General features: G+C 38.7%; 16 protein-coding genes across 16 annotated transcripts; 8 read left to right on the forward strand and 8 right to left on the reverse strand.

Moving 5' to 3' along the window:
* Positions 1 to 405: 405 nt before the first annotated feature.
* On the reverse strand, positions 406 to 1,389 carry FSF1 (Fsf1p; the record flags this gene model as incomplete). Its single annotated transcript, XM_033913498.1, has 1 exon — positions 406 to 1,389. The coding sequence occupies one exon, from the start codon at positions 1,387 to 1,389 to the stop codon at positions 406 to 408; it is 984 nt and encodes a 327-aa protein (XP_033769389.1).
* A 788-nt stretch (positions 1,390 to 2,177) lies between these two features.
* Positions 2,178 to 3,557, forward strand: YTM1 (Ytm1p; the record flags this gene model as incomplete). The annotated part of the gene is made up of 1 exon (XM_033913499.1): positions 2,178 to 3,557. One exon carries the CDS (start codon positions 2,178 to 2,180, stop codon positions 3,555 to 3,557), a length of 1,380 nt encoding a protein of 459 aa, XP_033769390.1.
* A 260-nt stretch (positions 3,558 to 3,817) lies between these two features.
* TPO4 (Tpo4p) lies at positions 3,818 to 5,797 on the reverse strand (the record flags this gene model as incomplete). The annotated part of the gene is made up of 1 exon (XM_033913500.1): positions 3,818 to 5,797. The coding sequence occupies one exon, from the start codon at positions 5,795 to 5,797 to the stop codon at positions 3,818 to 3,820; it is 1,980 nt and encodes a 659-aa protein (XP_033769391.1).
* A 1,238-nt stretch (positions 5,798 to 7,035) lies between these two features.
* On the forward strand, positions 7,036 to 8,322 carry MOD5 (tRNA dimethylallyltransferase; the record flags this gene model as incomplete). The annotated part of the gene is made up of 1 exon (XM_033913501.1): positions 7,036 to 8,322. The coding sequence occupies one exon, from the start codon at positions 7,036 to 7,038 to the stop codon at positions 8,320 to 8,322; it is 1,287 nt and encodes a 428-aa protein (XP_033769392.1).
* A 120-nt stretch (positions 8,323 to 8,442) lies between these two features.
* RIM20 (Rim20p) lies at positions 8,443 to 10,422 on the reverse strand (the record flags this gene model as incomplete). The annotated part of the gene is made up of 1 exon (XM_033913502.1): positions 8,443 to 10,422. One exon carries the CDS (start codon positions 10,420 to 10,422, stop codon positions 8,443 to 8,445), a length of 1,980 nt encoding a protein of 659 aa, XP_033769393.1.
* A 261-nt stretch (positions 10,423 to 10,683) lies between these two features.
* Positions 10,684 to 11,169, forward strand: CAF20 (Caf20p; the record flags this gene model as incomplete). Its single annotated transcript, XM_033913503.1, has 1 exon — positions 10,684 to 11,169. The coding sequence occupies one exon, from the start codon at positions 10,684 to 10,686 to the stop codon at positions 11,167 to 11,169; it is 486 nt and encodes a 161-aa protein (XP_033769394.1).
* Positions 11,170 to 12,195: 1,026 nt separating this feature from the next.
* Positions 12,196 to 13,023, forward strand: HEM4 (uroporphyrinogen-III synthase HEM4; the record flags this gene model as incomplete). The annotated part of the gene is made up of 1 exon (XM_033913504.1): positions 12,196 to 13,023. One exon carries the CDS (start codon positions 12,196 to 12,198, stop codon positions 13,021 to 13,023), a length of 828 nt encoding a protein of 275 aa, XP_033769395.1.
* Positions 13,024 to 13,076: 53 nt separating this feature from the next.
* RFM1 (Rfm1p) lies at positions 13,077 to 14,009 on the reverse strand (the record flags this gene model as incomplete). Its single annotated transcript, XM_033913505.1, has 1 exon — positions 13,077 to 14,009. One exon carries the CDS (start codon positions 14,007 to 14,009, stop codon positions 13,077 to 13,079), a length of 933 nt encoding a protein of 310 aa, XP_033769396.1.
* A 361-nt stretch (positions 14,010 to 14,370) lies between these two features.
* FSH3 (putative serine hydrolase) lies at positions 14,371 to 15,171 on the reverse strand (the record flags this gene model as incomplete). The annotated part of the gene is made up of 1 exon (XM_033913506.1): positions 14,371 to 15,171. One exon carries the CDS (start codon positions 15,169 to 15,171, stop codon positions 14,371 to 14,373), a length of 801 nt encoding a protein of 266 aa, XP_033769397.1.
* A 471-nt stretch (positions 15,172 to 15,642) lies between these two features.
* On the reverse strand, positions 15,643 to 16,503 carry PLP2 (Plp2p; the record flags this gene model as incomplete). The annotated part of the gene is made up of 1 exon (XM_033913507.1): positions 15,643 to 16,503. The coding sequence occupies one exon, from the start codon at positions 16,501 to 16,503 to the stop codon at positions 15,643 to 15,645; it is 861 nt and encodes a 286-aa protein (XP_033769398.1).
* Positions 16,504 to 16,829: 326 nt separating this feature from the next.
* On the forward strand, positions 16,830 to 17,522 carry SPAR_O03950 (phosphoglycerate mutase; the record flags this gene model as incomplete). Its single annotated transcript, XM_033913508.1, has 1 exon — positions 16,830 to 17,522. One exon carries the CDS (start codon positions 16,830 to 16,832, stop codon positions 17,520 to 17,522), a length of 693 nt encoding a protein of 230 aa, XP_033769399.1.
* A 249-nt stretch (positions 17,523 to 17,771) lies between these two features.
* On the forward strand, positions 17,772 to 18,584 carry HUA2 (Hua2p; the record flags this gene model as incomplete). The annotated part of the gene is made up of 1 exon (XM_033913509.1): positions 17,772 to 18,584. The coding sequence occupies one exon, from the start codon at positions 17,772 to 17,774 to the stop codon at positions 18,582 to 18,584; it is 813 nt and encodes a 270-aa protein (XP_033769400.1).
* Positions 18,585 to 19,016: 432 nt separating this feature from the next.
* On the forward strand, positions 19,017 to 19,436 carry RDL1 (thiosulfate sulfurtransferase RDL1; the record flags this gene model as incomplete). The annotated part of the gene is made up of 1 exon (XM_033913510.1): positions 19,017 to 19,436. The coding sequence occupies one exon, from the start codon at positions 19,017 to 19,019 to the stop codon at positions 19,434 to 19,436; it is 420 nt and encodes a 139-aa protein (XP_033769401.1).
* A 246-nt stretch (positions 19,437 to 19,682) lies between these two features.
* Positions 19,683 to 20,132, forward strand: RDL2 (thiosulfate sulfurtransferase RDL2; the record flags this gene model as incomplete). Its single annotated transcript, XM_033913511.1, has 1 exon — positions 19,683 to 20,132. The coding sequence occupies one exon, from the start codon at positions 19,683 to 19,685 to the stop codon at positions 20,130 to 20,132; it is 450 nt and encodes a 149-aa protein (XP_033769402.1).
* Positions 20,133 to 20,326: 194 nt separating this feature from the next.
* On the reverse strand, positions 20,327 to 21,229 carry RRP36 (rRNA-processing protein RRP36; the record flags this gene model as incomplete). Its single annotated transcript, XM_033913512.1, has 1 exon — positions 20,327 to 21,229. The coding sequence occupies one exon, from the start codon at positions 21,227 to 21,229 to the stop codon at positions 20,327 to 20,329; it is 903 nt and encodes a 300-aa protein (XP_033769403.1).
* Positions 21,230 to 21,499: 270 nt separating this feature from the next.
* Positions 21,500 to 22,456, reverse strand: MPD1 (protein disulfide isomerase MPD1; the record flags this gene model as incomplete). The annotated part of the gene is made up of 1 exon (XM_033913513.1): positions 21,500 to 22,456. One exon carries the CDS (start codon positions 22,454 to 22,456, stop codon positions 21,500 to 21,502), a length of 957 nt encoding a protein of 318 aa, XP_033769404.1.
* Positions 22,457 to 22,489: the final 33 nt, after the last annotated feature.

Consider the following 22,489-nt stretch of genomic DNA (forward strand, 5'->3'; position numbering starts at 1 on the left):
TTGTATAGAGAAAGGTAAAAACTAGCAAATAAACGCAGGTAGCCCTCTAAGCAAGTATAAATATATGGAGAGGTAAAAGCAATGGGCTTATATGGACTTTTGTTGTTTTGTAACCTTTAAAAGGGTTGCAATCGGGAAAAAAGGTTTTCATATCAACTTATCTGAGTTTCTTTTTTTTTTTTCTTCTTTTTTTTTTTTGGCCCATTTTTTTTTTGACGCATTAACCGTTATTAATGATATAGTATACACGTGATGATGCAACTTCAATATACAACAATAGCCAGGCAACTGAATTATTAACAGTTATATGTATACCAAAACACATACATATTAATTTTTTAACTGAATTTTTTTCTTATCTATCTGATATTCATTCTATAACTATACAACTTTGTCTCATCACTTCTAAATACCTCTGTTAAAGTAGACCTTTTCAATTGGCTTCCCGTCCTTATCCTTCTTGCCATGTAATTCAGGTTCTAGTTTATTCAAATGGATTGCCTGTCTTTGAGGAAAGATACCCAGTGCAAATGGCAAAGCAGAGAACATTGTGACTGAGATCAACCCCAAGTTGGCCAAAGTTTGCACACCAAGAGACTTACCCTTGAGGACACTGCGTTGTAGTCGAACCAAAATCAAAGGTGGGATGACCATTGTTGGAGTGGCATTGATAACTCTACTTAAGGCAGTTTCACCAACTGCCATAAAGGCAGCCTTCTTTGATTTTCCGACTTCGTCACCGTTAGAGTCAAACACCGAAATACCTTTTCTAATTTCGTTGCCTCTCATTAAGAAAACGTTGACAATACCAGCACTGACCACGGCGGCAAATGGTACCAGACGGCCCAAGATCAACTTCGAATGCGGAGAAATGTTCTTTAATCTAGGAACCAGGTTGTTCAACCCCAACGCAACACCACACGATGCAGTTACAGCAGCAGCGTAGTTTGTGAGTAATTGGGATGTTGACATGGGATGAGATTTGTTTGCATTGGCGGAATTAACGGCGACGTTTAACGATTGGTTAGCCCATTGCCAAAAGACGGTCCCCGCCGTGCCCAAACCTGGCGTCAGCATCCCTACAGTAACTACTAGGTTTGACAACACATTGGAAGACATACGGAAAGGCAAAAGAACTGTCTTACCTGTGTCCGGATGCACGGTCGAGTCCAATTGTTTCTTGGCACGCCAGAACTCCGGAGTAGTCTCTTTTAGTTCACCATGACGATACGCACTAATGATTTCTTTAGCGTGAGCCAGGTCCTTCTCAGTAGTTAGCAACATAGTGGGGTCGGAAATCTCTGCACAATGGCGGATTCTACCCCAGTATGTGGATAAGTCATAGCGGGATTCGGGCAAATCGATGGGTCCGGGGACTGATGATGCCATTTTTATCTGCCTTGATTGCTTTTTGTTTTGATTCTACGTGGTTTCTTATTGTCAACTTGAAGTAATGGTCAGTTTCAGAACTGCAAAGCTAATGCGAAGACCTAACAGTCTCTTATCCGATTACCCCAAGCTGGTACGGTCCGGTACCGGACGCCAGTACAGGAAGAAAAAACTTTTCTCGCCTCGGGCAACATTGGTATAAAAAGCGCCGACACAGCGGTCACCTTACCAGCACTGCTCTTCTTTAAATCTTATTGTTATTATTGAGTTTCGGTTCCGAAGAAGGCATGATACATATTAAACATGCCTTCTATTCACTGTGCCATCTTACATCCGTAGGTGATCAGAGGGGAAAAGAAGAGCTAGAGCAACTCCCACACTCATGAGCGTCCTCATACTGTTCTGGGCGCTTCTCACAGGTGCTTCTTTTAGCATCTCCCATTGGCCCAGATCGGTAGCTGCGCAAGTGAGATATCCTTTTCATTCATTTATATTTATCTGTAGCGATAGCTTTTCGTACTATTTTTCTCACATGGAGTAGTGTAATTTTAAGGTGAGTAGTACTTCTTGATATCTTCCTTAGGGCGGTTGAATATTTCCTGTTACCCGGACAAGGAGTCGAAAATTTTTCAAAAATTTTCGAAATGCTCATCTCATCGCAAACTGTAAGAGCAGTGAAAAGCATATGCACATCTGTATAATTGCAAAGAGGTACAGTCTATGTTCGCACGCCAATACGATACTTAGAATTTCAGAGACATTACCAACTCAAACTGCACAGATTCAAAATGACAGAAGATAAGTCGCAGGTTAAGATCAGATTTTTCACACGTGAGAAAGATGAATCACTACATGTTCAAGATACTCCAATGTACGCACCGATCTCGTTGAAGAGATATGGGTTGTCCGAAATTGTTAATCATTTGTTGGGCTCAGATAAACCCGTTCCTTTTGATTTCTTGATTGATGGTGAGTTGTTACGTACTTCGTTGCACGACTATTTGACCAGAAAAGGTTTATCGAGCGAAGCCTCGTTGAATGTAGAATATACCAGGGCAGTTCTTCCACCATCCTACCTGAATAGCTTCAGTAATGAGGATTGGGTTAGCTCCTTGGATGTCGGTGACGGTTCTAAACATATCGTTAGTGGTTCTTACGATGGTATAGTTCGTACTTGGAATTTATCAGGTAACGTGCAAAAGCAATATAGTGGTCATTCCGGCCCTATTCGTGCAGTTAAATACATTTCGAATACAAGGTTAGTTTCCGCTGGTAATGATCGTACTTTGAGATTGTGGAAAACCAAAAATGATGATTTGAAATTAACCTCGCAACAACAGGTACAAGAGGACGATGATGAAGCAAACATAGAGGACGGTAAGACACTGGCTATCTTGGAAGGCCATAAGGCACCAGTAGTCTCTATTGATGTTTCAGACAACTCAAGAATATTATCTGCGTCATACGACAATTCCATTGGGTTCTGGTCTACTATTTATAAGGAAATGACTGTTGTTGATCCCTTAGAAGATATAAATAATCCAAATAATAAAATATCCACTGCTGCTAGGAAAAGAAGAAAATTGACTATGAAAGACGGTACCATTAGGAGACGTGCTCCCCTGTCTCTGTTAGAATCCCATACAGCTCCCGTAGAGCAAGTGATTTTTGATTCTACAGATAATACCGTTGGTTATTCAGTATCGCAAGATCATACCATCAAGACATGGGATTTGGTCACCGCAAGATGCATAGACACAAGAACAACATCGTACTCGTTGCTCTCCATTGCACAATTGTCTACTTTGAACTTGTTGGCATGCGGGTCCAGCGCCAGGCACATCACATTGCATGACCCACGTGTAGGAGCGTCTTCTAAAGTTACACAGCAACAGCTAATTGGCCATAAGAACTTCGTTTCTTCTCTGGACACTTGTCCCGAGAATGAGTATATTTTGTGCTCAGGTTCTCACGATGGTACCGTGAAGGTATGGGACGTCAGATCCACTTCTCCAATGTACACCATAACAAGAGAAGACAGTTCGGTCCAAAAGGGTGTCAATGATAAAGTTTTTGCTGTCAAATGGGCTGAAAAAGTGGGTATCATCAGCGCTGGTCAAGACAAAAAGATTCAAATAAATAAAGGAGACAACATTTTCAAAAACTAAGAAAAACTGTTGTTATCTTTATGTAGAATAATATATTGATATATCTGAAATAGATTTGGTTTCGCAAACTGCTTTCACACCTTTGCTTTTACCGCCATTTTTATGAACAATGATATCACTTGCTGAGAAAAAAAATCATAATACGATAACGTATACTTGTATGAAACCTCTATAAAAATTTTAATGGGTGAATTATATCCAAATTTCCCCCAGTTTAGTATTTGAATATATGCAATCGTGTTTTGTCTCTTAGAGCCTTTTCAAACCATTCTAGCGGAAGCATCGGTAGCCATTTCTGTATATGAATAACCGTCTTCATTATCCTTGACAGCTGAGTATAAACTATTGGAAACGGGCTCATTATGATTTTGCTGATGTTGCCCAACTTCGCGATCAAACGAGGCAGGAAGAGGCTGCGTATGGGTCCTGCGCAGAGATAGCCTTTCACCTGCTTTTTCTCTAGTCGAAGGGTCCGTTTCCATAGTCCTTAGCGTAGCCATTCTTGTTAGATTTAATTCGCCGTTGACGGTATTTACCTCATCTATATCACCTTCTGTCTCAGCCTCCTTTTCCATGGCAGCATAGCCAAATTGTGACTTGTGTCTTAATTCGCTCCCCCATTTTTCGAAAACCCATGGAATCGGAATCATTACAACACAAACTAAGGCAAATAAAGTGCTTGCCCACTTGATTTTCATCTTTGTGTACATTTGGATGGTAAATAATGGGAAAACGCTACTCATGACGTATCTTAATAAATTGTTGGCAGCCAAACAAGATGCTACAGTTAATGGCGGATAACATGTAGAGAAATACATCAAAACACTGAAAAAAATCAAAATTAAACCAAAACCAAATGGCACACCAGCAGCTACAGGAGCCATCCAGTGTACGTCTGGTCTAGCAGTCCAGGCTTGCCAAAATAGACCGATAGGCAATGCTACGGAACCAAATTTACAGGCAATTAAAAACTTCTCTGGAACAATTGGTAACAATTCACCGGTATTAGGATCTCTTGCACCTCTGTAAGGAGTAGTCCTTTTAGAAGTTCTCTCATTTTCGGCAAGTGGTGGAGTGTCAGCTGGTGGTTTGGGGAAAAGATATTTTCTGTCAATGTAAAGGTAAAAGAAAGCAGCTATCCATAACCCGACACCGATACCGATAAATGGTAGCCCAGATACACCCGCACTCATGTGGTAAACACCACGATAAATAACAGCGTATGCTTCGAAAAATCCAAATAAAATGGCAAAAATGAAAGCGACATAAATACTGAAAACAAATACAATAGGCTCAACCACGAGCATTTTCAAAGGTCTTAAGATTGTAACAGTGACAGTGGTTTTCAAAAATTCTTTCTGATCCTCCCTGCTGAACTTTTTTAAAGTAATATTTCTCTTCTTGGCACGCTTTCTTAAAATGATACCTTTATGGGTCTCTGGCATGAGGGCAATAAATGGTAATATCATCCCTCCCGCAATCAATTGGATCCACTCGGACCAGCGCCAGCCTTTGGCTTGAGTAGCAAACCCTGCCATAATAGGAGATAAAACTGGCCCTAGAAATGGAGATAGAACAAAATATGTCATTGCAACGGAGACCTGATCTACGTCAAAAATATCCAGGATTGTACCTGATCCAACAGATAAGGCAGGGGATGCAAAGACACCTGATAAAAATCTTAAGGGTAGGATAATCCTCATGTGACCGTTGGACAACCCAACACCCATAGTGAAAAGCATTGACACTGGCAAGGAAAATAAATAGATGGGCTTACGACCAAACACTTCACTTAATGGAGCGCCGATGACAGTCGATAACCCCAGAAGATAGAAGGTTAATCCGGCAAGGGCCAAAGTCTGGTTGACGTGATATCTTTCTACCAATTCTGGTACAGATGAAACATAAAGAGAGCTACCCATTGTGACAACCAAACAAAGGAACGCGGAAGTCATAGTGGCATACCATTTCTTCCAAGAGGACCAATTGTGTGGGTTATCTGGGTCATCGGGCCCATCCCAATCGAGATCTCTTGGGTCAACTGGTTCGCCATTTGTAGTGTCATTCGAATCTGCATTCGAGTTTGACCTTTTTTCGTCCTCCATTATTGATCCTGTCGAAGAAGATGACAAATCTAAGTTGCCGCTGTTAGTTATATTTTTGTCCAAGGCTTTTGGAACCTGGTGTATGTTTGTCTGAGGTACTGAGTCAGACTCGGTTTTTGTCACAGGAGAAGACATTAGTGAAATTTAAGATATATATATACCTCTTGTGTATGCTTCTGTTTGTGTGGTTAGTGTAAGTATATTCTGTTACTTTCACGAAAGTGATAAACAAAAAGGTGATGTGTCAGGTACAACAAATATACAAGACATATTCTTCCATACAGGCGAATATATATATATACACATGCTCAAGCGCTTGATACCATTTGTAGTACCAAAAGCAATTAGCACGTAAGCACCAGTGCGAGTATGCAATCATTTCACAAGTTTCCTTCATTTGGCATAGTGTCGCAACACGGATTTAAGGTGAGCCGTCCGGGGCTTTTAAGCAGAGCCCCTGCAGCTCCATGAAGACGGAACCGCACGGGCCTATTACCTCGGCGATAGATCAATTATCCGAAGCGGGTCACAATTCGGAAATAGTAACCACTATGCCCGGGCACACCGGCACGGCTTTACTTTTGGGATCCGTGGAAGTCGGTCATTAGTGGAAATCGGCGAAAACAAAATTACCTGTAGCTAAAGCATGCTAAACGGATGATATAAACAGCGATTGGGCTATTTTTTTCTTACTCTTCATATGGCTTGTGGCTTGTGGTTTGTGGCTTGTGGCTTGTGGCCTATGCAATTGTGTTCATAGATAGTAACAGCATAAAAAGGTGAGGAAGAGACGCACCCACTGTACCTTTTTATATCTAGGGTTCTGTAGTTGGGCTTTTACCCCAATAATTTCTTCTTCTTGCAGTCCGTTTGTTCGCTTTCCTACATTCCGGGCCGCGACTCCGTAGTACTTTACAGAAACAGCCGCCGCCATAATCGTCTATAATAAAAAAGATGGGCAGAGAGAAAAAGAGCAAGAAGCATAACCTGATTCCTTACATGTATAGGATTCGGGTAATTGTCTAAAAAATGTGCTCTTTGCATTCCGTGACCGGTTTAGGAACGTTCTTTTAGGTATTCTATGTACGCTTTAGTGGTCATGCTTTCGAAGAATAAAGAACGAATCGCTCGTATAAGCCAAAATCATGATAAAAGTTACCTATATTACTGCTCCTCGAAGGCGATGTCAATCTAAGATCTTGATTACTGAGTCAGGCGAAATCGTACGCTCATCTTTCGCCCATCGGAAAGAAAATTAAAACAAAAAAAAAAATACTACATGACAAAAGAAGAAAAGCTCAGGTAGGGTTGTACAGTTCATTGGGTAAGCTACTACACGTACATATTTTCTGTAAATAGAACCAAAAGAGTTGATGCTAAAGGGGTCGCTTAAAGGTTGCTTAAGTATGTCTAAAAAAGTTATAGTCATTGCTGGTACGACAGGAGTAGGGAAGTCTCAGTTGTCTATACAATTAGCTCAAAAATTCAATGGCGAAATCATTAATTCAGATTCTATGCAGGTATACAAAGATATTCCTATTATAACAAATAAACACCCGCTTCAAGAAAGGGAAGGCATTCCTCATCATGTAATGAACCACGTTGATTGGTCAGAAGAATACTACTCCCATCGTTTTGAAACAGAATGTATAAAAGCTATAGAAGATATTCATCAGAGGGGAAAGATACCCATTGTTGTAGGGGGTACACATTATTATTTGCAGACACTTTTCAATAAGCGAGTAGATACGAAATCGTCAGAACTTAAGCTCACAAAGGAGCAGCTTGATATTTTGCAATCGTCTGACCCCGATGTCGTTTATAACACCCTTGTGGAGTGTGATCCAGACATAGCTACGAAATACCATCCTAATGATTACAGAAGAGTACAACGAATGTTAGAAATCTACTACAAGACGGGCAAAAAGCCAAGCGAGACATTTAATGAACAACAAATTACCTTGAAATTTGATACTCTATTTTTATGGTTATACAGTAAGCCGGAACCACTTTTCCAAAGGTTGGACCATCGTGTAGACGTCATGTTGGAGAGGGGCGCCTTACAAGAAATTGAGCAATTATATGAATATTACAGCCAGAATAAATTTACGCCGGAGCAATGCGAAAATGGTGTCTGGCAAGTTATCGGCTTCAAAGAATTCTTACCATGGTTAAGCAGGAAAACCGATGATAACACGATCAAGTTGGAGGAATGCATAGAAAGAATGAAAACGAGAACGCGTCAGTACGCAAAAAGGCAGGTGAAATGGATCAAGAAAATGCTGATACCCGATATTAAAGGTGACATATACTTACTGGATGCCACTGATCTCTCCCAATGGGATATTACTGCTTCTCAAAGAGCGATAGCTATTTCTAATGATTTTATTAAGAACCGACCTATTGAGCAAGAAAGAGCACCTGAAGCCCTGCGGGAATTGTTGTCTGAAGGCGAAACTAAGATGAAGAAATTGGACGATTGGACTCATTTTACTTGTAATGTCTGTCGTAACACAGATGGTAAGAATGTTGTAGCTATTGGCGAAAAGTACTGGAATATCCATTTGGGTAGCAGAAGGCATAAAGCCAACTTGAAAAGAAGCGCTCGTCAAACTGATTTTGAAAAATGGAAAATAAGCAAAAAGGAAACAGTTGAATAAGAATGCTAGAAAAAGAAGTTTACCCGAATGTATATATCTAAATAAGTGAAGTTGGGTTTGGTTATGAATAGGGAGGACGACAAGATCAAAAAGTAGTTTATAGATGAATGAGGGCAAGCATTACTGACCTTCAAATGTCAAACGTTCATCAAGCTTGGTCTTTTCCATTCTTCTTGCCGCATCGTATTCCTGTACCTCATTGTACAAATTGCTTGTAGAAGTAATTAAATTTTCGTAAAATGTTGTGCCAGCGCTTAAATTTTCCTTGACCTCATCAAGCAGTTTGAAGGAATATCTCAGATCTTCAATATATAACTCTCTGGGATCTATTCTTACCATTTTCTTTTGCTCAATGCCGCTCCTGGCGGAGTTATGCTTCTCCTTCAGGTTTACTTCCTCGATAAGTTTATTATTTTCTTGCTTCGTACTATTAACGTATCTTAAATCCTCATCAAATTTTTTTAAATGATCTACGAAAATGGCTTCAAAGTCGATTGTTCCATTTTTTTTGTATGATGTAATGATCTTGGGAAGTATTCTATATTCTGAGGATTTGCGCCTAGTCTTATCAATATATTCATTCCTCTCCTGTATGATCATCTTAACCTTATTCGTGAGAGGATCGCTGGATTCCGGTAACCTGATCTCTGATCCTATCAAATTTTTATCGATGCTTTGAAATATTTCGTATGTTTGTTTATCAATCGCGATACCTTGATCAATGTATCCTCTTACTTTCTTTAATTTTTCGTAATATGTTGTGTTGATAGTTGAAGATTCGGGTAAAGTCCAATGCAAGGTTCCATGCTTTAGCCGGAGCTGATTATCAGTAAATGCTTCTTCATTTAAAATTTGCTCAATTTTATCGAGTTCAGTCTTCACGTTTTTATTATTAATACAAAGATTGTTCAACGACGCCTGGTAGTGACTTAATTCTGCTTCACTTACTGTTGTAAGTCCCTGTGGTATTTGAATAGTAGACATGGATTCTTTTAATAGTTTATTTAAGGAAATAAGGGGTTTCGTGACACGTTGTTCAATGTATTCATCTTGTCTTTCATTGTACGCTGTGCAATAATCCATCACCTCTATAGGAATCAGGTCTTTGAACAATTCCTTTTCAATAGAAGGCAATAATGTTGCTGTACAGGATGGCTTAACCATGAGAGCTGGTTTAGTCGCTGGTAACTCCGAAGGAACTTGTTGCAAGTAGATAAAATCATTGTCTCTTTGGGCTTCTTTCAGAGAAGATTCGATAACGGTTTTGAACTTAGCTTGCGAAGACAGCTTTGATTCATTGACAAATTGCATCGCCATTTGCAAAGCTTTTACCGCATTTCCAAACTGTTTTTTTTCATTGAAAGATAAGGCTATTCTGTAATAAGTCACCGCACTAAAATAAGCCTTTTTAGCCTTCAAGTGATTGATCCAATCATTTCTAATAAGCTTACCCCTTTGAGCGTTACTAATAGCCCCACTATAAAAGTCCACGATCTGTTGTGACAACTTCGCGATTAAGGAATCCTTGAGTTTATCTTGTACGGCTTTAAACCAGAAGCATTCTTGCGCTTGTGCTAGCATTAGAGAAGTTAAGGCGTTCAAAGTAGCATCGTCTACCACTGGGGTTGTTCCAAGAGCCACCTGCTGCTCTAGTACGTACTCGAAGCATCCGGCAGCATTCTGGAAGTAAAGACACGATGTCTTCAAAGATTCAGCTGCATCGTTGTTGCTATTCAAAGCCAACAGTGAATACATGCACCCAATATTATAAATAATGGTTAATTTTTCCCACTGTAATGAATACTGACTACATCCACGAGATTTTTGTGACAGCGTTTGAAACCATCTAAATTCAATTTGATTGTTAGGAAACTTTTTCTCCAATTGCAATAATATCGCATAGTATTCCTTCAGTTCACAAAGACCACCGATCGAGATATCCGGTGTAATCGCGTTGTTTCTTGCAGCGACAACTTGGAGTATGTCTGATTGGAAAAAGGATGCGGTTTGGAACGAGGTAGTATCAATTAGTTTCGACAACTCCGTGGCAAAGTCCACTTCTAAAGTCCGTTTAAGCGGGATGGCAAGCAGTTCACTCATCTCACAACTCCTGGGTTCTCAAAAACAGAAACATCCTCTCTGTAGGAGTATAATTGTGTGTTAATCAGCTCCATAGTCCTTTCATTATGTTATTATGAAAAGTCGGGTAACGGCGGCACTCAAATATCTCTGTTCATTGACGAAAATTAGTGAAAAATTGGAAAATGAAATTGACGTAAAGGATTTTCTATTGATTGTGATAGACGCTATTTAAACCGCAACCTGCAGATAGGATCAGGAACTTTTATTCACAGTGACGACATGATCAAGTATACTATCGACGAGCTTTTTCAACTGAAGCCAAGTGTTACCTTGGAAGTTAATTTCGATGCGGTGGAATTCAGAGCCATCATTGAAAAAGTTAAGCAATTGCAACACTTGAAAGAGGAAGAGTTTAACACTCACCACGTTGGTCATTTCGGTCGTAGAAGATCTTCCCATCATCATGGTAGACCAAAGATTAAGCACAACAAGCCTAAGGTTACAACTGATTCCGATGGTTGGTGCACATTTGAAGCCAAGAAGAAGGGTAGTGGAGAAGAAGATGAAGAAGAAACAGAAACCACTCCAATCTCTACTGCACCAGTTGCTACTATTGCCCAAGAAACTTTAAAAGTCAAGCCAAACAACAAAAACATTTCTTCCAATAGACCTGCTGATACCAGAGATATCGTTGCGGATAAACCAATTCTTGGTTTCAACGCATTTGCTGCTTTGGAAAGTGAAGACGAAGACGACGAAGCATAAGTCTTCCTATCATACTTTTTTCAAGCAGCTGTACGTGTATTATGTATAAATTTTCAATAACATTTTTTTTAATAAACAGTTTTTACTCTTTTATGTTACTTCCCATATTGTGAATTTGGAAAGATGTAGAATACATAAAGAAATTGAAATGTAGAACGAATCATGACCAACTGTATCAGGTGTTTAAAAAGGCGAGGTGAAAGAGAAAGGCTTCCCCCTCTGATATCAACAGCTGGAGATACATCTTTCTAATAAATTAATCTGCCATGAGTCGTACGCATTGAAGCGACGCCTATCAAACATCCAAAACCATACTTATGAGGGAAAAGGAGGCTGACGTTAATAGGAACTCATGGTACAATTTTGCTTCACCTTTCTGGACGTGAAAGGGAACAAAAAAGATAATGGGCAACAAAGTTACCTCATGCTTTAAATATATACAACTTTTCCTCGCCGACAGTTGGATGGGAGCCCTAAGAGAAAAACGAAAAATTTTCACAGCGCGCTTCTTGATGCGGCGAGGGAGGGTATAAAAGGCGATTCTATTCCAGTACTCTATACTTGTTTTTAATCGGGAGCTTTCCGTTTATCCTTCAGGATAAAAGAACCATCATTCAATAAACTGATCTTCCGGATTACCATGCTTAAGACATCACGCCTCCATATGTCTATATAAAGCGCAAATGGCTGGAAGTAGACCAATTTTTCTGTTCCTAGCTTTTCATTATTGAAATCTAATCCAGTTTTAATAGTTTTTCTTTATTAAGAAAACAAATTATCATTGGTTCGCTCTAGGTGTACATATTCATTTTGTTAGTTTCTTGCTTACATTGCATACGTAATACATATACTTCAATCACCGAAATATCGTGGATTATCCTCGGTATTGTGTAGTTGGACAGTTTATTTTGGGGTTGGGTTGTGTTGTAGTCAACTAAAGCGCTTTAGTGAAGTTATAGCGAGTTTTTGAATCTCGAAGTTACAGGGTAAAGGAGCCGAGAAATAGAATAAACCCTGCTTGGAACGATGCCTAGCCGTAAGAAAGTCAGAGTAATATTGCTCAAGAATAAAACTGTTCCTATTGATAAATACGAATCGCAGTGTAGGAGTAAGACGTTTGAACCAATATTTGTACCACTCATCAAACACACACATGTCATCCAAGATTTTAAAAATGTTTTAGATACCATCCCAGGCTATCTGAACACTATCGAGTACATTATAATTACATCTCAAAGAACTGTAGAGTCACTGAATGAAGCGATCATTCCTACGTTAACAAGCGAACAGAAAAGTGCCTTATTCAGTAAGACAGTTTATACGGTAGGCCCCGCCACTGCTAACTTCATCAGAAGATCAGGTTTCATCAATGTTAAAGGTGGAGAAGATGCTGGTAACGGTTCTGTCCTTGCAGATATTATTATTGATGACTTAGGAACAGATGTCAAGGCACGACCACCGAGTGAACTATTATTTCTCGTGGGCGAAATCAGGAGGGATATCATCCCAAAGAAACTAAATAGCAAGGGTATAAAAGTAAGAGAGGTAGTTACTTACAAAACCGAAGAATTAAGCGATGGTTTCAACAGATTTGTACAGGCTTTGAAACCACGCAATGAAGGTGAAATATCCTTGAATTGGGTGGTAGTTTTCAGCCCGCAAGGAACTAGGGAAATCACTCAGTACTTGAGTGACAACGGCCGTGTACAAGGATCCCATCTACGGGTAGCGTCCATCGGGCCCACTACTAAAAAATATCTAGATGATAATGATATAATCTCTGATGTTGTCAGCCCTAAACCTGACCCCGAGTCACTATTAGATGCTATTGAACTATACCAGCGCTATAAATAATATTGGTACGTCACCTTTCTCTCTATTTATATTTATTTACTTCTTTAAAGAAACTATTGGGTAGAGTCCCAATCTCTTTTACGTATACCCGCCACTCCACCTTCAAATCGAGATAATATGCTTCGTATTCTTTTACTCCCGACAAGTTCATTAATCTTTATGCTCTTAAATGACGGTTTGGTTCTCATTTGCTTCTCAGGTGTATACCTTGCTTTAGGAGGTAAAATCCAATCAGATCTCCTGCGTGGCTCTAAAATTTTGGGCACCAAGCTTTCATATAGGTCTTGGATTTTGGTCTCCCCTTCATCCATGTCATGTCCACCGCCTTCTTCATCTTCTTCTGACCCCAGTCTATACTGCGAACGTCTTTTGTCTCTTTCTGATATTCTTGACGATCTTCTTCTGATACCATCCCTTTCAGTTATATCTGAAGCAATATCAATATTTTCCACCTCTGATATTGGAATTGGAAATGGCAATTCACTGCCATTTAGCTCTGAAATGGTACCATCGTCATTGTCTACTTTGTCCTCACTAATTGAGGGTAATGATGCCGGTAAACTGTTTTCTCTCTGAATAGCTCGAGATCTGGTACGTCTTCTTCGACTGCTGGTACCAGCAGTTGCAGGAGTGTTCTCACCTGAATATTCTGTATCGCTAATGTCAATTGACGAATTTGATCTAGTAGAAGAGGAGGAAGATGACGAATTCCGCGGGATAGGCTCACCAACGTCTTGTGTAGAGTTCCTCTTAATTTTCTTGTAATAAATTCCATATTCTTTATTTCTTAAACTGTCAATGTCCACATGGCCACTGGCAGAAATTCCTTTTTTGAACGTTTTTATCAGAAAATAATCCTGATATGATTCAAACTCCAAAGGTTTGATTGATTTGTTAAATTCTTTTATTTCATTAACCAACCTCCTCTCATCGTCGATTAAACTTTGCAAATCACTACTTTTTATTATTTCTGTATTCGTACTCATTCGCAATTCCTTATATCTTCTTCTTGGTGTTCTAACTAATACCGTTTTTAAAAAAAAAAAATACTAATTCTATCTGCAATATCTTATAAACACTTCTGGCTGTTGATGCTTCTCTGATAGGACCAAATAAGTTTAATATTTAATATATCAAGTTATTTCAGCCAGATAAAGGAATCCTTATGTCTATATGTCATTCGTGTGCCGCGAAAAATTCTTTCTTTAGCAAGAGGTATAAACCAGTATAGAAAAGCAAATATCAAGAATCCGACAAAAATACCATACTGTCAATGTATTCTGGTCCATATTTTCAATAGTATTATAAAAACTGTATGTAGTTCATGTACGGATTCTATCTATCAAATTATAACTTGCCCAAGGAATCGATCATATCCAACAAATCATCTTCCAATTGGGGCTTGTCAAATTGTGTCTGTTCTGCTTCGGATTGGTCTTCTTGTTCTTGAGCCTCATTGTTAGATGTTCCTTGAATCCAATTGCAAACTTGAGATACAAATGGTTTCGAGTTTGGGACAAAATGGGCTCCAGGGTGAACCAACAATGCCCTTTTGTTATCGGGCCATGCATCGTATAATGCCATCATTCTAGATTCTGCCACAACCGCATCCAACTCCCCTCTTACATGTAAGGAGGGAACCTGAATGATTCTATGATATTCTTCCTGGTAGGCTTTATCTTCTAATTTAAATCCACTAAAAGAAATGAAAAATTTTAAAGCGGGTTGTTGTTCGTCAGTAAGATTCAATATTCTATTGAAGTCGGTGACTAAGTAGCCACCGAGACCCGCACCTTGGCTGAAGCCGATGACGCCATCAAATGGTCCATTTTCTAGCACATAGTTATGCAAATAGTGGAACACTTTTTGATCTATTTCAAAGGAAGTGAAAGAATCAGGATTTCTAAAGAACCACCCATATACTTCATTACTGGTCGCTGAGGTGTTGAATTCCTTTGCTGCATCTCTGCCTTTTTCAGCCTCTGATTGAAATAGTGCCTTCTTATCAATTGAATGTGGAGCGCAAGGGTAGTATAAATCGTAGCCTAACTTCATCAAGTTCTTTCGTAATCCTCCTGTTTTAGCAGAAAATATCTTATCAGATTGGACAAAACCATGTAGCATTAAAACTTTCTTTTTTTCACTCATAATGATGGTTTTGGAGTTTGCGGCAGAATTTAGTTTCTACACGTATCAAAACAGAGTTGATTATGTTCTGTATTACTGTACCTACAGTGTCCTTTATACGCAGAACTTAAAAAAGTAAATTTCTACTCTCTGCTAACAAAGCGAAAAAGTGGCAAAATTTGACGTGACCATGGCAATTATAATGATTTAAAAGATTGGTTCTGCCGGAATGTGGCTGCTCGAAGTTTATGATGGGTTATTGCATTTGTATTCCAATTATGTTTGATGATATTTATTGAGGTTGTATTGGTTACCATGGCAACGTGTCTTACTTGATTCCTATAGCTGCAGCGATATTCAGTCACATTATGTGATTCTCGCGTAACATTTAGAGAGGTGTAGAGCAAATTTTGCTTTTTCCTATATCTACACATATTAAATAATGAGAATAGTGGCACGATAAAGACCGTACATAAAGAAGGTTCGCAATATTTAGTCAAAAAAACCATCATCATCATCATTAATGTTATCATCCTCATTGTTACCTATGCCAACGTTAAACTTTCCTCTGATTCCTGACCTGATTGATTTTTTTTCAGCAAAATGCATTTTTCTTTCTTCCCTTGATTCTTCATCGTCTCGGTTCATTATCAATCTATTGTCCTTCTCCGCCACAGCACCGACTTTTACCATAAAGTCTTCGAAATCTTTCATTTTGGAATTATTACCACCCAGTTCTAGTAATGTTATCATGTTTTTGATTACTTCACCCCGGTAATATACGATTAATGTCGGACAATTGGATTCTGGGTAGTTTTCAATTGCTCTATTGGCAGGTATTTCTACAAATTTTATTTCTCTGAATTTGGATGCAGCCGACTGGAAAAGGTGTGAAAGGATCCTGCTTTGTAGTTTACTTTGAAGCGAGAGATGAACGAATACGTAGACACCGTTGTCATCCTCTTCGCTATCGTCATCGGTTTGTGGACCTTCATATTTCTTTCCCTGACTGGCTAAAGTAACCTCTTTGTTGTATTCAGGTTTATTAATGTGGAAAACTTCTCCAAATTTGGAACGTTCCTGTAATTTGCGAATTTCATTTAATCTTTTCATCTTATAAGCCTCTAAGAAATCCTCATCTTCATCATCTTCTAGTTCTTCCAAATCGGATAAGTCTTTATCTTCCAGTCTATTTTCGTGCTGCTTTGCAATTGCCTCTTCTAATGCCTCTTCTAACTTTGCAGTGGGCGAAGGTGCACGTTCTGGTATTACACCTTTAGCTCTTAAGATATCATTCCATTCACTGTCTTCGGACTCGTCCACCTGGACCTGAAACATTGGTTCATTTTGCATTACGTCTACTGGATATGCTTTGCTCTTCTTTTCAGCAGTATTTGCTCGAGGCCTTATCTTGTACTTGCTGATTTCTTCATGTCGATCATATAACCATTTCTTTTTTTCATAGCGGGTTTTCCTCAGCTTTTTTCAGTATTTTTTTCCAGCGATATTAATACAATGGGAAAATCAGGTTGCCAATATATTACTCAATCCTTTTTAATTTGACGAACATAAAAAATCTTTATATATTTGTTGATTCGAATTAGTTTCCTATCGTGAAATCAAAACAGCGACGAAGCTCGAAGCTACATAAGCACCCACAAACATATTAATAACCAAGAATGACTAAGGAAGTACCATATTATTGCGATAATGATGATAACAACATCATTAGATTATTCATTATTAGGCATGGACAAACAGAACACAATGTAAAGAAAATTTTGCAAGGCCACAAAGATACCTCGATCAACCCTACTGGAGAGGAACAAGCCGCTAAATTGGGGCACTACTTGCGTTCAAGAGGTATTCATTTTGATAAGGTTGTCAGTAGTGATTTGAAAAGGTGTAGGCAAACTACGGCTTTAGTTTTAAAACATTCCAAGCAAGAGGATGTGCCTACTTCCTATACTCCGGGGTTGAGGGAGCGTTATATGGGTGTTATTGAAGGTATGCAGATTACTGAGGCTGAAAAGTACGCTGATAAACATGGCGAGGGCTCCTTCAGAAATTTTGGCGAAAAAAGCGAAGATTTTGTTGTTAGGCTAACTGGATGCGTTGAAGAGGAAGTTGCTGAAGCATCCAATGAAGGTGTGAAGAATCTAGCCCTAGTGAGTCATGGAGGTGCTATTAGAATGATTTTGCAATGGTTGAAGTATGAAAACCACCACGCTCATAAGATCATTGTCTTCAACACCTCTGTCACTGTAGTTGATTACGTCAAGGATTCCAAGCAGTTCATTGTGAGACGTGTCGGAAACACCCAACATCTTGGTGATGGCGAATTTGTCGTCAGTGACTTAAGACTACGTTAGACATTATGGTTATTCACTGTTGGGTTTTTCTTATTTTGTATCAGAAGTTCGGTTTAGGTAGTAATAGAAATTTCTTATGCGTGTATTTTATTATAATACATGCAGTTCGTAAGGGTTTATCTAAATGCAGTAGATGTTCATAAATTATAGGGGTTTTATGTTTTATATTATTGATATATTTTTTCACAGGAAATGAGAACGACGCGTTTATTCCAAAGAGTAGAAAATCGTGTCGTAATATGTAACTAGATGACTTTAACATTCCATGGCAGAAAATGTGGACATGTTCCGTCGGTGACAAAGTTGGGTAATTTATATATCCGCGAGGCTATGCAACAATCAAGGTTTGGTAAGATATGCTCGGACTACGATTTGACAGTTGATTGTTCGGAAGATGATGTTATCGAAAACGATCGCATTATATTGGGCTATAAAAGGAGATTGTTAATGATTGAAAATCAAATGCAACATCTTTTGGAAGATTTCAGTTTGGATATTCAGCAGATTGAACCCATTCTCGTGGATTTACAGAGATACTACGACAAATTTCTACAACTTTTACAGAAACGGAATAAATCATTGCATTGTAAGAATTTTACTCACCAGTCTGGTCCCACCTCTGTAAATAGCCACACATCAACAGATGCAAAAGTTAATTTGAGTGGAAAACTTATGAATTTTCAGCTAAATAGTGGACAAAAATTCGCCGAAGAGAATATACTAAGGATCCTGCAAAATAGCATGGACTTTAAACACTACTTCCAGATCGATAAGGGTAAAAAGCAAAAGGTGTTATTGCTCGCCGTATACCAATGCCTCAATGGGCCAGCGCGTTTGCATAAAGTGCTTAATATCGATGGAATCATACATAATAACAGTATCAGAACCATACTGGGCAAACAAGTATACAGCTCTAAATGGATGGTGTTTCTGTATGATGTAAAACTAGTTTTGTTAGCACATAGGCAAGATGTTCCGAACTTGGAAACTAGCAAGATGATTGTCAGATATGATGATTTATTTCCTTGTGCATTGTACTTCAAAGATCATGCAGCATACTAAGCGCTAGAAACCCCTTGTTTCGCACAATACGCTAATTTTCTTGATTGCACGCAGCATATTGAGTATATGGAATTAATCGGACACTTTCTATGAAGAAATCGTAATCGCACTTTACTATTATTTCTTTTAGAGCACATACGAACGGATGATTACCAAGGCCGACATTCATAAAGCTGTAGTTTAAAGTTCATCTACGACATATCATTTCCTTACTTTGCAACTTGGTCGAAAACAAATAACTTGTGATTTGTGCTGGAGGTTATATAAGCTACATATGATTGCTCTTGCATTTTTTTTTGAGGACCTACCATCCGCGGGGGAAGGAAGTCAGGGGAGAATTTTAAAGTGTATAAAAGAGAGCAAAGGCTTGATCAATCAAGGCATCCCTCTCCGTTTGCTTTTGAGAAATTGTGACTAAGGAGCTATATAAAAATGTGGAAGGCTGTCTTGAATGCATGGAACGGAACCGAGAACCAAAGCGAGAATGCTTCAAATATTCAATCGTATAATTTTGAAGACATGAAGAGAATCGTTGAAAAGCATGACTCCAACGTGGTTTTGGTAGATGTTAGAGAACCATCTGAGTACTCAATTGTTCATATCCCTGCTTCTATCAATGTGCCATATAGATCGCATCCCGACGCGTTTACTTTAGGTCCTCTCGAATTTGAGAAACAAATTGGTATCCCAAAACCTGACAGTTCAAAGGAGCTGATATTTTACTGTGCTTCTGGTAAACGCGGGGAAGAAGCTCAAAAAGTCGCTTACTCACATGGATATTCGAACACATCTCTATATCCTGGCTCTATGAATGATTGGATTGCACACGGGGGTGATAAACTTGATTTATAACTATATATACTCAGGATATGGGGTTGGGTGATGAAGTTTTTTATATACCCTGTGTATTCTCGTAAGCTAGTAACGTATTATGCTATGTATGTTATGTCATTAATAGTATTTGTCTATTGCATTGGCTGTGATGACGGCGGCGCAAAGAAACCAGGAAGTATAAAAAAAATGCAAAACTTAATCTGAATGGAATAAGATAGGATAGCTCTCAACAAATGGAAACGAGACATAAGAAAAAGATCAGCGATGTTTAAACACAGCACAGCTATTCTCTCGAGGACAATCTCAGCAAGATCTCCTAAATTAATCCTGAGAACGTTTACAACAAAGGTCCCAAAGATCTATACTTTTGAACAGGTCAAGAACCTAGTAGAACACCCTAATGATAAGAAGCTATTAGTAGATGTGAGGGAACCCAAGGAAGTAAAGGATTACAAGATGCCAACGACAATAAATATTCCGGTAAATAGTGCTCCTGGCGCTCTTGGATTGCCCGAAAAGGAGTTCCACAAAGTTTTTCAGTTCGATAAACCTCCTCAGGATAGGGAATTGATTTTCCTTTGTGCAAAGGGGGTAAGAGCCAAGACTGCTGAAGAGTTGGCTCGATCATATGGGTACGAAAACACCGGTATTTATCCTGGTTCCATTACTGAATGGCTAGCTAAAGGTGGTGCTGATGTCAAGCCCAAAAAATAGGCAAGAAAGAACAAGTATAATCAATATATCCTGTATATAAGCAATCTTCTGTATTTCGACTTTTCTGCTTTTACCGTTCGATTTCTTCCTCGTGGTTAGCAGTCAGCCTCTTACTTCAATTAATTTATGTGTGCGTGTGTTTTTTATCTTTTTCTAAATATTACGTTAATGTGCATTTTTTTTGTTTAAATACTTTACCTACGATTATGAAATTCAAATTGTTTAAACTCTTTACCCAACCTCTTCTTCCTTTTCCTTTCCATGACCTTTTCACGTTGCTTGGTCTTCATATGATCAAACTTCCACTTTTGTACCACCTTACGTTTCTCAGACTTTTTCAAATGGTATCTTGAACTATTATTTTTGTTCATATCATTTTCGTATTCCTTGAGAATTTCACGCTCGAGATCTTTGTTCTTCATCGATTGCAGCCTCGATTTCATACTCTTCAATCTTTGTTCCATTTCTTCACGGTCTGTATGGTCTATTTTTGATAGAAATTTTCTATCTTGTAACAGTTTCTGCAGTTCTTCAATTTCCTTTTCTCTGTATTCGTCCAAGAATTGGTAACGCTTTCTTATTACAGAACTATCAAGGGCCTTACCTGTGGACTTATCAAATCTAATGTCCTGATACAGATTAGACCTTTTATTTCTCGGTATTTCAAGCCCTGGAATATTTCGGACTCGTGGTACCCTTTTCTTGGATGACTGTTCCACTGGGGCGTGTTTGCTCTTCTTTTTTGATACCTTTTGGCCGTGACGACTCTCATCCTCACTATCTTCTTCAAAAAATCCGGGATCTTCGTCTGATCTGTCCTCGCTGTCGTTATTTTCATCAAAACTACCTTCTTTGTAAATAGTTGCGATCGGTTTATCGTGAACGGATTTCGTATCCTTCGAATCTTCTCCATCCATTAGTGTCTCGGCCTTCTTCAAAGAACCAAAAGACAAGGTTTTCAACTCGTCATCGCTTGATTCTTGTTCTTCAATTTCTCGCTTACTTCTATTCGTCATTATGGTCTCCAATAAGTTCTCCTCATCTTCTTCTGCATCAGAATTCAAGTCTGGCTTCAGATTTTTAAAGTAGTATGACATTTACAATCTCCTAGTGTTTATCTCGCCCTCCATCCCACTTTTGGAAGACGATTTAATTAAATTACAGAATACTTGTTCTTATATCCCAATTTTCCGGTAGAAAGGCAAGCTCATCGGTTGAAAATTTTCAAAGCGGGTAATCACGATGACCTTGCGTATTTAACCGCCCAGATAAAAGACACGGTCGCAGAAGTATACATCAATGCTAAGAATTAGTGGATTATACAGACACATATTTGTGTTTAACTACATGTTCATTGAAACACAACATTACAATTCGTCGTGCTTGTTCCCTGACGAGGAATAATTCCTTTTAATTGGCTTTTTACCAGTTTTTAAGAAATCAATATACTCAGAACGCCTACTAAACGGACCTTCATTGGGTGAAATACTAAAAGTGTCTTGAAAAAACTTCGAAATACCATTTTTGTTGATTGAGTTCCCTTCGTACTCCCAAAATTTATCATTGTCTGCGTCAAAAACAACAAGCTTACTCTTATCGCTCTTCCGCTGATCAGGAATGACTTTCTGCAAATATTTGAAAATCTCGGGAGTTTCCTCGTATGTTGGACTAATATCAGTTAGTTTCTTGAGCTTCTTATTTGAGATTGAATAGAAATCAAACTTCCCTAACCAATCAAGGGCAATGCTTTTATAAACTGGTGAAATTTTGTCTTGTCTTGAAAATAATACCACTGAAAGTCTGGGAGACTTTTTAAGTAGAGAACCAAGTGTATCTATACGGACAAACTTTTTGACATATGACCTTACTCTTGAGAGAGAAAAATCGACAATAGGAGCGAGCGTTCTTGCCCCTGAGTACACTTCATTGGCATGGCCACTGAAACTGTTTTTGGCGTTATCCATAGGCTTAGATAAGTCTAGTTTTGGAGGCCTAAATACCATTAACGTAGGGAACCCGTTTACATCGTATTTAGCACACAAAGCCTTATTCTTGTTAAGGTCACAGTTTACAGCAGCAACTTGAACTACACCATCCAATCTCTTCGCTGCCTTGCGGAAAGTACTTGATAGCTTCTTACAGTGACCACACCACGGAGCATAAAATTCTACTAATGATGTATAATTTGTGTTATGGATCGCTTTATCGAAGCTTTTTGGCGTTAATTCTGATATGTGAGGATCGGAATCGTAAAAGTTTTGCGCCTTCACTCTATTCATAATAAAAAGCCCCAAAAGCAGCCTAATAGTATTAAAAAATAACATTCTATACCAGATTTTCTTCGTATTCTGCGTTTA

Source organism: Saccharomyces paradoxus, chromosome XV, assembly GCF_002079055.1.
Source record: "Saccharomyces paradoxus chromosome XV, complete sequence".
Lineage (NCBI taxonomy): Eukaryota > Fungi > Ascomycota > Saccharomycetes > Saccharomycetales > Saccharomycetaceae > Saccharomyces > Saccharomyces paradoxus.